The sequence below is a fragment of the Sceloporus occidentalis genome, unplaced genomic scaffold (genome assembly GCF_023333645.1).
Source record: "Sceloporus occidentalis isolate IW3139 unplaced genomic scaffold, rSceOcc1.0.p SCAF_49, whole genome shotgun sequence".
In the NCBI taxonomy this organism is placed as follows: domain Eukaryota; kingdom Metazoa; phylum Chordata; class Lepidosauria; order Squamata; family Phrynosomatidae; genus Sceloporus; species Sceloporus occidentalis.
The window spans coordinates 4,222,958-4,240,729 of NW_028317029.1; the positions used below are offsets into that span (position 1 = coordinate 4,222,958).

The 17,772-nt window shown below is 38.1% G+C and overlaps 1 protein-coding gene across 1 annotated transcript in view; it reads right to left on the reverse strand.

The window, feature by feature from the left end:
• Positions 1–1,856: 1,856 nt before the first annotated feature.
• Positions 1,857–17,772, reverse strand: part of LOC149288931 (rho GTPase-activating protein 20-like) — a 51,962-nt gene continuing 36,046 nt past the window's right edge. The window contains exons 8-15 of the mRNA XM_089491251.1: positions 16,254–16,320; positions 14,170–14,358; positions 11,088–11,266; positions 9,349–9,510; positions 7,980–8,089; positions 6,654–6,843; positions 5,240–5,354; positions 1,857–3,697 (exon numbers count right to left, since the gene is read on the reverse strand). Of these exons, the coding sequence (XP_089347377.1) occupies positions 1,857–3,697; positions 5,240–5,354; positions 6,654–6,843; positions 7,980–8,089; positions 9,349–9,510; positions 11,088–11,266; positions 14,170–14,358; positions 16,254–16,320 (2,853 nt within the window). The remainder of the gene's footprint in view (positions 3,698–5,239; positions 5,355–6,653; positions 6,844–7,979; positions 8,090–9,348; positions 9,511–11,087; positions 11,267–14,169; positions 14,359–16,253; positions 16,321–17,772) is intronic.

Consider the following 17,772-nt stretch of genomic DNA (forward strand, 5'->3'; position numbering starts at 1 on the left):
CAGGACCCCCATCACCCCAATGGATACACACATCCAGCAGCATGCTACGTGGCAGAATTTCTTAAAAAAATGGAGCATTTTGATAAACTGATCCCTCGGTTTATCTGGGGATACAGTTTAACAAGTTTGGCTGTATGTGTTTTTTGTCATAACACATAACCTGTGCATAAAATCCTAACAAACACATAAGTGTTGGTGAAAAAAATGCAGGAAATAATTTCTACGGCTAAATTTGACAGTGATTGGGGGCCAAATGGCTCCATAAACAATGTCCAAATGCTCCTGATTAAATACTCTGAGTTGTCTGCTTTACAGAAGAATATACTTTTGTGCTATTTTTGGTTTATTTATTCAAAGTTGGAATCACTTACTTAATGTCAAATTTCAATAGTTTTGAAACTGTAATGTACACTATATAATATGTCAGGGGTGTCCAACCTGCGGCCCTCCAGCTGCTGCAGGACTACATCTCCCATAATGCTCCTTAAGATAAGTGGCTGATAGAGGAGTATGGGAGATGTAGTTCTGCAACAGCTGGAAGGCCGCAGGTTGGACAGCCCTGTAATATGTGCTGTATAACTATACCTGGGAACTCTCTGGGTTTCACGGAGTAGGTAAAGCTTCTCTGGGTCTCCAAATCACTGCAGGGAAACTCTGGATCGTAGGACCAATGTTGCAGTACATCCCACCCCACTTCCCCTTCCACAATGTTCTGTGTCTCTCGACGTCAGCGATGGGTTTTTAACCCCAGAATATAAATCAACTGGTACCCCCATTTCTGTTAGGCTTTAGGGTAACTTTGGTTTGAGTGAGATAATAATCCATTGTATAAACCTAAAGAACCATACACTCCAGACATTCTAAATATAGTTTTTTTTTTCAATTTGATTATTTCAGTCCAGACCCATTTTGTTACAACTTCAAAAGAAGTTAAAAGTTTCTGCAAAGATTATCCAGACAAAGTACTGCATACCAAACACTCCTAAAAGGGTTAATGTGTAACTTTGCTTTCCAGATGTGGCATGAAAATAATTTCTACAATCGTTAAAAGTATTTTCTTTTTTACCGCAACATGGAAAACTGTGTTCCTTTATAGTACATCGAATCCATTACTTCATATCATAGAATACACATAGAATATTTATTATCAGTGCCTGATGGAAACATATAAAGTTAGCAGCGGTTTCTTGCAAGTACAAAAATACACATCTTTTAATTATAGTATAATATAATAACAGCAATTACATCAGGACATATTATACAAACTCATGAAACCTTTGAGATTTTGACTTTAAATATATTATAATATAAGACACATAACACTTCTTAAACATGGCTTAGTTGTACACAAAATAACACAAATATATTACAAAGGAATAGTCTCCTCTTGGCGTTGAAAGGTTTAATTGCACAAACAAAGACTGCCTGACTTAAAATTCAGACATATTACTTAATTCATTATATTCAGTGTTTTTGGGTATAGTCACAACAGAATGAATGGTATCGGAACATTAATGTACTTGCAGAAGAACGGTATTTCTAAACATGAATGACAAAAGGTTCTTGCAAGAAATAAAACCTTAATACGGTTCAGACAACCATCATTTAAGCCTCATTTGCCCACTGATCTGTAGCTGAAAGAGTTAAGACGGTTAAACCCTTTGACAAAGCCAAGGGTATGCACTCAACAGGTTCAGATTAAATAAATCAGGCTACTTTGCACACACAAGTTATTAGCTTTGAATATATGTCCAGCAAACATTTTAGGGTCCAGCAAACTATCCACGCATGTAATAAACGAGCTTCCATTCAATGAAAGTGTTTGCCTCTCACAGTACTGCTGCGTTGACACAACCTCACACGTATGATTCCTCAGCAAAAAACCTTTGGTCTATGTCTTCAAACTTGGGGTCACTACAGCGTTTTGTGTGCAATTCTCTGCTGTGGGGTATCTCTGTATTAGACTCTTGCGTGGTTTTAATATGCTTTCTCATGTCCGGCTGAAAAAACAAATCTGCTGTGGTCGTATTAAGCTTTGGAGACACGCAAAAGTTTTTCTCCAAATCACACTTGGAAACATTTATATCAGTGTCTATGTTAGAAGGCAAAATCTTATTTTTCTTAAAAGTAGCAACTCGTATTCCGATGTCTCGGCTAGCTGTGGTTTTTATCATATTGTCTCTCAGGTGGTCACTTTTACTTTCATGGTTCTGGATAGTGTGTTCACTTGAACACTTAAGGGTGGAACTTAGCATCTGACATTCTTCTACATTAGAAGAGTTTGTTGATTTTCGCCTGTTTGTCTGACCAAAGAATGCAATGTTCTGACCAAGAAAAAACATTTGAGGGAAGATCTTTTCTTGGTTTTGTGAAGATATGTCAATATTTATGGACACAGGGGATGGTAAGAGAAATGAACTACATTCTACATTTTCCCCATTACCATTCATGTCCACATTCTTGTCTATCATTAGGTGTCTTACAGAAATGTTCCTACTATGGACATCTTCAGTACTGCAAGGAGAGGAACTCAGATGTATCTCCTCTCTACAGTCTTTCTGTTTTTGTAACATATTGGCTTCATAGTCTACTTTAGTCACAGTTACTGGATCCTGGAGCAAGGAACATTCAGAAATGGTGCACGGATGTTGTTCACTGGTTGACTGGTTCACATCCTGTGTTGTGTTTTCTATTTTTCTTGACCAGTTTTTCCCAGTAGATATGCTGGTTTTTAGCCATGTACTTTGTTGAACCCCAACTGAACACTTTTGGCATGGCCTTTCAACCTCATCTTTTCCAGCATACACTGAAGTCACATGACACTTTTGCTTGTTATTGTAATCTAAACCAAAACCTGAAAAAGAGTTCACATTTGTGAAGTCTGGAGTTAGTTCTTTCTGCTTTCTGTGTGTCCTCATGTTGCACTCCAAAGGAGAAGTAACTTCATTTGACGCTAATACTGAATAATCAGAAAACTGTGAAAAAGCACTGTCCAAAGAACTCAAAGAAGATCCAGATGGAGATGTCCCAGGAGAAGATAAGCTTGAAAAGCTAGCCTGAGAGCAAATGTTTAGTCTTAGTACTGGTGGTTTTAAAAGTCGATCTAGAGAATTATTTTTGTCACCTGTCTGCTTTTTACTGATGCCTTTTGTCACATCAATCCCCAATGTCAAACTGCGGTCAATAAGCTTTTGACCTTCCACTTGTAGGCAACGATGCTGCTTTAAGTAGTCATCTGCTGACTGTGAGAGAAGAGCATCACAGCTTGTATTATGGCTGGGATTCTCATGGGGAGACTCGTTAAGTCGACTGAACCTAGAGGCAAGAATTCCTATGGCTGGTTCCGAGCTTCTTCTGTATCGCATTGAGTCTTTCAGAGCATCTGACAGTGTTGTTGAGGAGTATCCAGAAGTGTTGGAACAAACGGATTCATTTTCAGATTGCTCGTGTGACATATGTTTGTGATATAAAACTGTAGATACCCTTATGGGATGCAATGCCACGGTGTGTTCGGTTGGAGTGTCTTCAACATCTGGCTGGTCAAGATCACAGTCACTCAAAGTCAAGACAGAATCTCGACTTCTATTATCGTGACTGAGTTTCTTGGTTAAATCACCGAACGTAGAATCGCCATCATCATTTAGTTCATTCTCCAGGCTATCATAGGAAGAATCGATGTGTTTAAAAGAACAAACATCTAAAATAAAAGAAAATGTTGCATATCAGATTTTTTGGGGACGGAAACAATAACTTGCTCTTAAAAGTGATAACAACACTTAGTGGTTTATTAATGTGAGACACTGCCCTGGGAATGTCCCTCTGTAGGACTTGACTCCTAGACCTAATAAGAAGTTCAAATAATGTAGACCACTCTCCTGGGGAGTATGCACAGTTTCACAAGTAACATTTACTAAAGCACCAGCACACACATCATCCTTCTCCTTCTCAAGTCCTACATGATAGCTTTACTGGCTAATAGAATTGTGATAAACTCCAATCTTTACCATTTTTAATATATTAATATCAATATATTTAATGATGGCATCTTCTTCATGGTTTAAAATGAAAGATCTCGAATTCACAAAACAAACTTTTTACCCAAGATCACTATGGACCATCTTTGTCAAATCTGTGTGTTGGAAGGGTTGAGCTGGCCCAGCATAGTTTAATTTAGTGAGGTCACTTTATAGATTAATTAAATATATTCATTATAAATGTTAATCCCAGCACAAGTTCATTTAGTTTGGTCCACCATAAAATAAATTGAAATTACATAATTACATAGTTTTATAGGCTGAAAAAAGAAATGCGTCCATCAAGTTCAGCCTTTCCTATATATGTTAATTTGTTGCTGTTGATCCAAAAGATGGAAAAAAAAAAACCCAGTTTCGCTCTTTCCAATTTTGCACTAACCAGGGAAAAAAAATCATTCTTGACCCCAAAATGGCAGCCAGATTTCTCCTTGGATCAATAAGCTGTTTCCCCATAATTAAAGATTATATCCCCGAATATTATGTTTTTCCAGGTATCCATCCAGTTGCAGTTTAAACATCTGTACAGACTCCGATAAAACTACCTCTGCAGGCAGAGAATTCCACATCCTTATTGTCCTTACTGTAAAAAACCCTTTCCTCTGCCTTAGACTAAATCTCCTTTCTTCCAGTCTGAACGCATGACCACATGTCCTATGCATAGTCCTGTTTATGAACAGATTTCCACACAATGGTTTGTATTGGCCCCGAATATATTTATATAATGTTATCATATCCCCTCTGAGGCGACGTTTTTCTAAACTAAACAGATTTAAATTAGTTAACCTTTCTTCATAACTATAGTGCTCCATTCCTTTTATTAATTTTGTAGCCCGCCTCTGCACCCTTTCTAGTGCTATGATATCCTTCTTTAGAATAGGTGCCCAAAATTGCACAGCATATTCAAGGTGCGGCCTTACCATTGATTTATACAGAGGCAACATTATATCTTTATCCCGCGACTTGATGCCCCTTTTTATACACGAAATCACTGAAATTAAACTGGTTAAGAGTTATAGCAACTGACTGATATAACTGCCTTTGCCCCAAAGAGCACAATTCCTTGGGTTTATGGAACCAACCTAGAAAATCACTTGCCAAAGACTGAGATTGCTAGGTGCAATCAAATTCACTGTACTCCCTGGCAAAGGTAATCAGAAATAAATTATTGGGCATTCTGCAGTATAGCGAATGAATGTTGTTAGTACCTGAGCTGTCTTCTCTGTTATCGTCTTTGTCTGACAAGCTGGAATAGAGTAATGAAATGTCATCTCCAAATATAGGGTTGCCGTTTTCTATGAGGAATTGTACCAATACTGAAACCTGAAAACCAAATACAAAAACTTACTTTGGTTATGAATGACATGTAAAATATATATGGCCCTATGTAAATAAGTAATACCAACATGTATTAAATAGAAAAACAATTATTTTACAATTAAACAAAACAGATGTTTTTCCATGCAAGCTAAAAGGATTATTCCTCCTCATTTGTTCATTTAATTCTCCCCTGTGGTTCTCATAGCTTTTGCAAATATAGGGTGAGCAGAATGGTGAAGGCGTAAGGTCAAGATAATTTACTTATGCTAACAGGTGTGAAGTTGAAGGTTCCACAACACAAGTGAGCAAGTTATAGTTCTTGATGCACATTGTTTACAGGGGTGCAGCTACATCCAGGTTCCTAAGTCTCAACGTACCAGCACCCATTTTACTACATTAGTATAGGCCTCCCCAAACCGACAAGGAAAGAGCGACATGACAGCTGACCTAGGTGCAAAGGGCATGCAAACAGTTGGAGGGGCAACATTGTTTTCCGTTGGGTTGATGGGAGGGACTTACTTCTTTCCATCCTTGTTCTTCTAAGGACAGGGTGACTTCCCATCTGCCCCCATTTTTGTAAGGATTATTTATGCATTCATGTATTTCTCTTGTGTGTTATATGCTTTTTTGTATTAAACACTATGTTGACTCTGCCCTGGCCAAGACCTAATGGCATAGATACTGGAGGCTGTGTCTGGGGAGCACAGGTAATGCTGGGCTGCCAATATTGGTTATATCTGCAGTGAGAACCACTTGCTGAGCTCAGGCACAGCAGCCGATGGGTTGTTTTATATTTATATTTGTTTGTGCTGTGACCAGTACTCTTACTTGCTATAATACCTTGTGTCTACTTTTTGAGGTTTGGGGGTTGGTGATCTGAGTCTCGATCTTTAGGTCCAAACAGTCAAGTTGGAGCAAGGAGATCTGGGGTGCCATCAACACAAATTATTTATACTGGGTCCCTCACCAACCTAAGGTCTTGGATATAGGCATTTAATATTGGAATACAATGAGGTCATTGACTAGATGTTGAATATGGTTGAAGAGTCTGAGAATATGGTTGCGTATATATTTTTGCAGATAAATGGGAGAAAATCTGATCTTAAACTACTTAAACCCATCTATTTAAAAGCTGTCAAAACTCACATGTGTATCACAGTCACATATATCTTAACCCAATATTTTATTATGTATTTTAAACAGGTTTTAAAATACAAATAACAAACCAAATAAAAATCACCAAGTGATCACATATAAAAATAACAGCTACTTAGTTTTTAACTAGATCATAGTAGATTTTACCTTTCGTGTGAACTCTCCCTCTGCTTCTGGACTTGCAGGGCTGGGCGACCAGAGGAGGCTTGGAGCAATACACACTGCCAGATTGAACGCCGTCATTTGGTTGCTTTCGGAATGCTGTTCAATACAGTTTAAGACACCAAACAAGTAGCGTAGCAATATCACGTTAACTTGAGGGAGCTTCTCCAACAACCTGCAATACCAGAGAAAAGCAATTAGTTTGTTCTAAGAGGTCAGTGTTTCTCCACCACATCTAGTATGTTTGATGTCAAGGCAGGGGAGCGACATTTATTCATGCCGTTTCTTACCCAGCCTGCTCCTACCTATTCCCTACTCATCCCCTCTTTAATGTGCTAAACCCATGCCCTGATCACTGCCACAGGCTAGTTCATAGTGCAAATAGTTAGTTTATTCGCTAAGCAGTAAATCAATGCCGAAAGAAGGATTTAATCTTTCGGTATTAATCACGCATTAAAGGTCAGGCCTGGACTAGCCATTTTGCAAACCAGACAAATGCCCAGTGGGCTTGTACCCGATAGCGCACCTTTATTGCCGTTCATGCGGCAGATCCCATCCCATAGTGTGTAGTGCGAGGGGGATACACACGTGCGTCTTATTTTATTGGCCTTTAAGATTCAAATGGTCCCTGATGACTTAAGGCCCAGTCTGTCCCCTAGTATAGTAAATACAGTGAGATTAAATGTTTCATTTCACCTCAACCCATGCCCAACTCACTGCTGAGTGAATATGCCCAGAGATTCCTGTGCATTGACATCCCTGAACAACATGGATATCTTATTGATGAATTAAAAGAAACATTAAGACAGGAACGCCCCGCAGTGAAAAGCTCTATAGACAAGTATGCCAAAACAGCACATGAACTAATGTGGACGTTCATACAATCATACAGAATAGATACACCGTAATAATTATTTTGGTTCAACCTCGTGTTCTGCTGTGCTAATCTTTCTGCTTACAACATGTGCTTTCAGCTGCCACAAGCAGTAGATGATACCCCAATATTGCCAAGGTCATTATAATTACAATTAAAGTAAACAAACAAAAAAGTTAACCAACTGGATATTAAAAGAGGACTTAAAAACTGTACTTAGGACTTAAAAAATGCACAGAAATATACCTTTATAGCATCATTTGTATATGTAAGTAACCGTTAAAGAGATGAATCTTAATCATTTCTGCGAGAACACAGTGTACCCATGGAATGGAATTCTAGTCATGCATTTCAAGCTATATTTCTCTCTACGTGACATTCAGATGGAGTGGGTACGTGCGCAATGTAACAAACCACAGTGTGGGCAAAATGCTTACTTTTTAATGGCTTTTATTTTCTCTTGTTCGTTTATATGATCCATAACAGAAACCCACTTGTCATAAAGTCTGGAGGAAAAAATACTTCCTGGAATGTTACGTAGAAAATCCTTTGTGAGGAAAGAAAAATTTATGGATGTTAAAGTCTACAATTACAAAGACTGGCAGATATTTTCATGGGCAACAAACACCAGGGCATGCAAGGTACAAAAAACTATAAAAAGGCTCCCAGAGGAAGATGGAATGCTAAGCACTTCCTATAAAAACCCAGTCTCCACAGCCATGTAAAGAGAATCTTTTAGCTTTGTTAACCAAAGCCACTTATTTTAAAGTGCCTATACACTAAAATATTACCCTAAGATATTATATACATACATACACACTGTGTATTGCATGGTATTAGAATGGTATCTTAACTTCCTGTTTTATAAAAGTTGCTGATTGTAGTTGATCCAGACAGCCATATTAAGGGTGGGGCAGGAAGTCGATTAGATACCATCGATTTTGTGACAGATCTCAGTTCCTGTGATATGAAACTTTTTATACAAGGGTTTGTCATGTGGAAATTCTAATTAATATATTTTTTTGCCAAATAAACAAGACGATAATACCATATAGTGCACGTTTATTCCCATTAAAGTAATTAAATAGAGTCTCTCATGCATTCAAGATCCACACATTTTTCTAGTGTTAAAATCTAATATTTCATGCAAAAAGCCAACACTGAAGAGAATAAAAATGTTTCAGCTTAATAACATTATACTTAATAATGTAATGTCATTACATTGTAGAAGAAGGAGAGATCCGTTTTGTAGATCCTATAATGAGCCAACATGCATAGCAAGGAGAATTCCTCCGGGAAAATACTGAAATTATATATTTTATTATATGTAATGACTAAAATTAAGCAGATGTACCCTTCTTTCCAAGAGGTACATCCAGGAATTTGTTTAATGAGACAGTAAGATCTATGATTGCCTATCGATGTATTTTGGTCGGGCATGAATATTTCACCAAGCAATGTTGCTATGCATATATACAATAACATGTAGCCTCCATGATTTCAAGTTAAAACTGAAACACATTTTCAGTAAATCCAAACCATTCTACTGACATAAATATGTCCACAGTACTGAAGTCGACAAGATGAAACGCGGCACTTTGAGGTTACTTCCAGTCCAGATTTAAGGTTGAAGAGTTCTGTGCCCAACGAGGCATTAGCTATAATTCCAGCTCAACTTTAGCTATGCTTTGAGCTAATATACCATGTGTGTATATATATATATATATATATATATATTTATTTATATATGGGAAAACATGAAAGGGATTCAGAAAAGTCAAGTGAGCTTCCTCAACATCTGGGTACCTTAAACACTGAAGCTGTGACAAATATGGATTCGCAGGCAAAGTTGACATCATATCCAGAGTTGAGTCTCTCCTTCATTTCCTTGCAGGATTTTGCATTAGCTGACCTCCTGAATATTCCTCTTGTAAACGGTCCTTCTTGGCACAGGACAGACAGCATATCCTTAAAATAAAACACAAGAAAACCCTTGAAAATAACACACAAAACCATTAAACATGTTTCCTGCTTCAGCAACAATTATTTTAGCCCTATGTCCAACGCCTTGGAACTTATTGTTGCTTTTTACTATATCACCGTATGTGACTGTGGCTGACCACCTGCTACTGCCGTAAAACGGAATGATCCGAAACCAGGACAAAATGCTTTGGCCATAGTAACTTGGCCTCACAAGCTGTCTTCTAAACTGTATTATACCATTCACATAAAGCCAAGTATTCCCCCATTAGCAGTGTCTAGAAAAATGAACGTTGTTGACTCTAGATTTACAGAAGCTACTCAGATGTTTGCTTTAAATCTCATTATATCAATTTTCTGTATCCAAAGTGCGTACATTTGGATCTGTTCCTCACAAAACAGCTAAATTTAGCTTGCCATCTAAAGTACATCTAGCATTAGTATAATTAAAAGTTAATGTGATATTTGTGATACAGCCGGAATAATGTGTATCTGTAGAAAGTAGTCATCTGTTCTCTGGGTTAATCTGTCTGCATTAGGTCTACAGCCAGGGCACCTGTATTTCTACAAATAAAAAGTAATAGGCAGGAACATAGAATATATATTTAAATGCAGGTAAAATCTATATATAAACCACTGTTCAAAGGTTTGGGGATCACTTAGTGGTTTTTATGGAAAACAAGGACATTTCTAGCTGTAAGATAATTGAAAAGGGTTTTCTAATGATCAATTAGCCTTTTAAGCTTGGATTAGCGAACACACCGTGTCATTGGAACACAGGAGTGATGGGAGTGATAAAGGGCCTCTGTACGTCTATGAAGATATTCAACTAAAAATCAGCCGTTTCCAGCTACAATAGTCATTTAATACATTAACACCGCCTGCGCTGGATTTCTGCGTTATTGAATTTGCGTTTCTTTCAAAAAACTTTTGAACATTAGTGTATATAATAATAACTTAATTTACTCCTAGACATGTTTTATTGTGGATTTGTTTTCACATTAAATTTTACACCACTACAATTTTTACTTAAATGTTTTATTTGCCGGACCACTTTCAATATACTAGACATGGAATGAAAAGCTGTTCTGTTATTGACTTGTTTCAATAAAGGATAAACTTTTAGAGAGAACAGCTGTTTCCTTGCACGCAGGTATAGAAATCCTCTGGTATTCCATCTGCTATGGAATAAGCATCCTATGATGCTCAACATGTGGAGAATTATGGGACATTTAGCCCCCAGCAGCCGTCGAATTAGGTCTCATGTGAGGTAAGTCTTATGTAGAAAGGCCAATATTGTACTTTTTGTCAAAAAAAAAAAAAGAAGGTTCTCGCAATCCGGACAAATTACTTTTTAATCTAGTCACCATTCCTGGCATCAATCTAGCCCAACTAGTTTTCCTCCTGGACTCTTGTTATGAGACCACTAGTCTTTACCCCCAATGGGCTGTGTATATCATACAATACCTATTCGTACAGTGTGTTATACTACACCGATACATTTGGTGTTCCCTGCTTGTATTCTGCTGTTTTGTGCTATAGATATATCTTTTTTTTTAACTTACCATGACAGGCTTGGGCAGGTTGTCATTCTCACAGATGGCCGGCAATGGAACACCAAATAGTTTGCCAGGGGTTGAAGTGGTGGGAGATAGAGGTACGTTATCCAGCTGAGTGTTTGAACCTCGCCAAAAGGTCCAGTTTATGATGGACCTTTTCCTTTTAAATGGCTTCTGGCTAGGATCTGGGGAGAAATTAGGAGAAACATGATACGTACATATTTAGTGCTTGGTTGTAGTTGACATGAGTATCAATTAAAATATCAGGCACCACAGGCCGAGAACAAAATTAGTTTTACTGAACACATCAAATAACCCATTTGCTTTTTAATATGGTGGCCTCATAACCAAAATTCACAGTCTGTTACTCTAGATAAAAATAACTATAACCCCCATCATCAGTCAATGAATGATGAGGATTGCATTGCTAAATATGCTTGAAACTCAAGGCAGGGTTTTGGAGAAGTTAAAAAGGATTCTAGTTAAGAACTTAAGAATGATGGGGGCTACTACGTTCCTTTAACCCCTTGATGTGCAAGGGATTCGAAGGGCTCAGAAGTTTGGCAACCAGGCTTTCATGCAAATCATCTCACTTCATTATTTAAAATGACAACACCGTCCCATATGTATGTTACAAAGAATTCTGATTTCTCCAGGTGTGGTAAGACAGCAGGGACATGAATTATAAGAAGTCAGTTTTGTTTAACATTAATTATTCTATATATTTCACTCATGGGTTTGCACTTCCCCCTTGAGACTGGGTGGAAAGCTAAAGTTAAAACACTAAATTATAAAAAAAATATTCTCCATGTTTCCCTCCAGTAACCTGTATGACTTGGCTAAAACGAGTTGCAAATATAATAAAAAAGCAAAAAATAAAAACGGTTTCCAAACTCAAAGGAGGGAAGAAATATGTCCTTCCCTGCATTTCAAAAACATCAGCTGTTATGCATATTGTCTTTTCATAAAATTTAACACAGCCTCAGTTCCTAAAACCTTCTTGTGTTCACAACCCCATCATGTAAAGACCACGTCCCTTAGGCCTATAGAGCCTGAAACATTCATCTGGAATTTCTGGATAAATATTTTGTTGTAAAACAGGACGCTGACAAGTGTAACATAACATTTTTATAGATTGATCTAATATTCAAGCCTCCGATCTTCCCAAAATCATTTTTTCGCTAGTTACACTCAATTCAATGTAATAATGAATAGTAATATTTGGCTATGCGTAATCTCAACCGACAATAGTAAAAATTTCACGCCACTCATGAATCCCAAGATAATTTTCAGATCTGTTTAGTGACATTAACTCTTCTATAAAAACAATCTTGCCAGGTATTTTCATGTCCAATATCTATACCTGGGAACTTCTGAACTCCCGCTACCTGGAGCCTACCCTGCCAGGGCCAGGACTGCACACTTGCATGGAGCCCCAGACCGAGGGAGACTGACTTGTCACCTTCTCACTAGCTTGTAGACCACTCTAGGTCTACAATCTTTTCCCTGACATCCTTGGACAGATCTTGGCCATGGTGGAGAGTTTGGAATGTGATTGATTGCTTCTGTGGACAGGTGTCTTTTATACAGGTAACAAGCTGAGAATAGGAGCATTCCCGTTAAGAGAGTGCTCATAATCTCAGCTCTTCACCTGTATAAAAGACACCTGGGAGCCGATTGAGAGAGGATCAAATACTTATTTCACTGAGTAAAATACAAATCAATTTATAACTGTGACATGCGTTATTCTGGATTTTTATTCTGTCTCTCACTGTTCTTCAAAAACACCTACCATCAAAATTATAGACTGATCAGCAATAATACCAGCATTTCCGTGAGGCACATACAAAAAAAAACATGTAAGCCCTACCCTCTTAAATTATCTGTAAGGCAAAGATCTGAATGGACTTTACAGATCAACCATTTTTAGCAGCTTGGTTTATAATTAGCTTGGGTACGAAAGCAGCTTACCTTGTGCAACAGGACACAAAGCCAAATGCTGCATCCAAGCCATTCAAACACTACAAAAACTCTTGTTTTCAGATATTTTTGTTGTTTTTATTCAATTTCCAGCCAGGCCAATTTGCTACTGTTATTATCCAAGACTGATTTAATGTATGTAACCAGAACGGATTAACTCTTAAAGAGCGATGATACATTTTATTGGGCCAACACAGGAGAAGATGTAGCCATATAACTGCATGTATACATACAGCAGATTGGCAATAAAGGATAGATGCCGTTCAACTCTTTAGTTGGGACAGAAATGAACAGGGCCTAAAACCACCAGGGTATGTTCATTAAACCCAAAGATTTAGCTAGGATAAAACTCAAGTTGGAATGCATGACAAAATCACCCTCTGTTGAGCATCACCTGGCTTCCACGAGCCGTCTTGAGCTCAATCCCCAATCAAAGGCATGTGTACTGTTACATGCAGAGTTTATCTCAGGGATTAACTCTCTGTTCTTTGACTTGCCCCAGGCTTCTCAACTGAAGGGAGTTCACAACCAAGGATGGAAGTGCCTTTAACACGTTCCACCAATCCCACAGGAAAGGAAGACAAGGTCCTACAAATACTCAGGAATTGACATCTTGAGGCTATTCTTGGTCCAGCCCCTATGTGAGTTGGCACTAGCTTTATGGGAAACAGATTTCAGTCATCATCTTAGAGACGTGAATGGAGGGTTGACAAATCTCACTATAAGGGTGTAAATATTAGTGAAAACTATGTAATTAATATAACCCACACATCAAGCTAATCCTTGAAAAATGACAAGCACCACTTTTTACAACTCACAGTTGAAAAGACAGTTTAATTATAACACATATCTATATGTATATATATTAGCTGTCACTTTTCTTTCTCCAATATTCCCTGTTGTGGTAATTGGAACCCAAACTGCGAGTCAGTTTCCTGAAAGTGTAACTTTCTCAATATGTGTAAACATGCCGTAAATTCTAGGAAAATACCTCAGGCAGCTGGAATGTGTGTCTCTACCCTTTCATTATGTCAGTTTTCTGCAATAACATACTTCATAGATTGAACATTTTAAGCTGAATGAACCCTCTGTAAAACAGAGGACTTACCAGTGAGTTGATGGCCGAGAGCCAGTCGGCTGGGCTTCAGTATGAACTGACACTGCATCTCTCTGGGTAGTTGCTCCATTAGGAAAGGCTCGTTGAGGCTTAGGGAACAGACATTGTCCTTTGTGCCCTGAATATGTGGCAATGCATCACGAATGTGGCTCATTTTGATTCCATATGGGTACTCGTGTCCTGTGAAGGTTTAAAAGAAAGGACACGGAAAATGTATTTTCTCGCGGGCAACCAACAGAGCAAGCTTGAGTTCTCAGATATTGTTTTAAATGTCCTTACTGGGTTGTTCTTTGATATACATTTAGAAAATCCCACTGACCATGTGATACATTTTTAGTCATGTTCTAAAATTCCTGTATTTTATTGATTTTTTAAAAAAACATTTTCATTGAATATTTCCTCATTTGAAATGTTCCCTAGTATAAGAAAGGTTTTCAGAGCCGAGTTCAGTTTCTAGCCGACTCAGTAAACCACCCTTGCCAAGCCTGTTCCTTATGCACCTGTCTTTAAGATGCCCCAAACAGGCTGTTAAGTGCCACTGCAGCCATCTTGGCAGAGAGGAGGTGGTGCGGAGAGGACAATGGCTGCAACCCGAGCGGTTTGGTTTAGGTAATAACAGGTCCATTAGGTTGTACACTTAATAAATTTCTCCTCCAGCCTTGAACCCAAGAAAAATAACTAGCCTATATCTGACGGCTGGAACGCAGCTAATCCATAAAACCTCCAGAACGAGACAACGCATTATTTCAGCTCCTGATATATGTTCACATATTCATATGGATTAACCCACAATTTGTTTTATTTGACTTTTGAATGATCTTAATTCTAACAAAGAGCACGGAGTTCGCACATTGCATCCATGAAATAACAAGTGTGTGTTTGTTATGAGGAGTCTTTTAAACAAAGCACACAGGGAACGTTTTATGCCTAAATAAATGGGTCTGTCTGTTTATGTGTGATGACAGAGACAAGTACTATCTGCTTGTAATAGTCTCTATCTTTTTGCTTACGGTTATTTTAAATATTTATGAGTAATGGTTCGCTTAGCATAAATTGTTTTTGCCTGAAGTGCACTAAAAAGCTTACACATCTGTTTTAGTGGTTTTCGCTTTATTTTGGTCTCCCATGTCCAACATTGGGTCTTTGTCACTAATGATTTTTAAAAGACAGTCAAATATCATCTCTTTCAGCTGTTCCTACTATAATAAAGATCATATATTAAGATGTGGGTGGCAAATTACTGGATTAAGACAAAGAGCTTTGGCATTATGGTCCTCTCAGTTCTGTACCAGTGTAGGGAAGCCCTGTAGCCTTCCTATTAAGAAGAACAAAGCCATGCCGCGGCAGGATTTCTGAAGAATCCGTCATTAGATTGAATATTACTTGATTGTAGTATCCAGTGCCTTACACTTTACCATTTTGGTGTTAATGTGGTAATGTCCATTTGGAATATAGTTCTAGCGTGAAAGATTTTAATGAGAGCCTAGTACAAAGGACTTTTTTTGATATAGGAGATTTACCAGCTCACCTTCTTTCCACCTCAACCACGTGATAGATTGCAAGCTCACAGGAGCATGGTCCTCTTCTGTACCGGTATGTTTTAATGTGTGTAAATCTTATTTTCCTTTTTTATATTGCCAAGTTTAATGTTACTGTTAATTTAGTATTTCCCTTTTGTAATAATGCTGCAGAACCAGCTGGCACTGTATGAATAAATGTAACGTAATTATCCTTGCAGTGTAATGGTGATAAAAAAAGTATCCTATGAAGTAAGGTCCACATGCCTGACATACATGATAACTTAGTAAGGGTTTAAACAATTGTTCTTAAAGGTCTGCATGTACACTGTGTTTCACCCACAATCTACACTTCAAAGAGCCCAACTCTGCTACTTTGCATTCTTTCCACATTAAAGGGAAAAAAATGTAATGTAACGACTTAAATAGAAATCAATAAAAAACAATGAGGTTGTCTGTACATCAGATTCATCCTTTCATTACATATCTATGGGACGTTTATTTTCTGCTAGTATCTACTTTAAGGTTTGAACTGAGGCTATAGCTTGCATTCCTTACCGATAAGAGGATAAGGTGAATCATCTTTGCCAGAGGTGACCCATAACTGGTAATCTGTATCGGAGCCCTGGAGAAAGCAAAGCACAGGAGAAAAAAAAAAGAAATGTCAGCTGCGGATACACACACACACAAATCCAATGAAACAGAGTGATACAGACCTAAAATATTTCTTAATACAATTTTATTCATCATTTAGCCCACCAGATGTTGTTAAACTACTGTTTTAGATTATAAGATAGTTGACCCTCCTTACTTTTTGTTTCTGTAAGACTTATCTGATATGTAATACACTATTTGTTATGTCCCAGGGCTATAGAGCATAGATGTCTAGATCTAAAGTATTTTTTATGAGATATTCTAGAATGGGTTTGATTAAATACCTCTATATTTTATCATTTATCATTGATTGGGAGACATCACTTTCTTAATTAAATAAATAAGTATTCTGACTTGGATCAAATTGAACAGGATTGGTAAATTCTGCACAAAAGACAAAATACGTTAAGTCCGAGAGCTAAAGTATGTTTTTTTGTTTAGTGTAGCATTTTTGCATTCACTGATGCCACAACAGTAAGCAGCGAGTGTAGATGAAACCCCATAAAACATAAGGAAGGGCGCACAACATACAATAGACTAGGGGCGTCCAACATGTGACCTTGAGGTGCGGCCCGCGTGAGATCGGCACCCAGGATCACATTATCACAAGCCCTGCCGCTTACTTGTGGGAGGGTCTATTCTCTGCTCCAGTCCTGCCTCCTCTGTGGGGAGAACGAGGGAGGCCGCACCCCCTGCTGAAGTCTGTGAGCGGCATCGAGAGCTGTAGTAGGTAAGGGGGTGGGGGAGGTTGTCTGAATGAGTATGCCTGTGAGGGAATGAATGTGTGAATGAATGAGTATATGAATGAATGAGTGTGTGTGTGTGATAGCATGGATGTGTAAGTGCTGGAACCTAGGCATGATGGGACTGTGATTGCTGTTAGCAATCACACTCCTATCATGCTAAGTCAGCCAGTACATGCTGAAACCTGGCTAGCTGCCCCCCTTGTGTATTGATGCTGCCAGCAGTATGGGGTCTGCACTTACAGCCACCCTGTACCAGCATGTACTGGCTGACTTGGCATGATAGGAGTGTGATTGCTAACAGCAATCTGCTAACAGCAATTACAGTCCTATTATGCCTAGGTTCCAGCATTTACTGGTTGCCTGGGTATGAAAAGAGTGTGTTTGCTGTTAGCAATCACACTCCTATCATACCAAGTCATATTGTTGATTTTTTTTGTCCAATTGTGGTGTGTTACTTTTAATAAAAGCGTGGTTACACACTAAAATTGGACAAACATTACTGGTAAAATGCCCAACCAACCAGTACATGCTGGAATCTGGGTATGCCTGAGATTGTTGTTAACAATCATAATATATAATTTTTTTGTACAATTTTGGTGTGCAACTTACTTTTATTAAAAGTATGTGGGGGGGGTCATTTTCAGTTTTGGCTAAGTGAACCCTGAATTTTCGGTTTT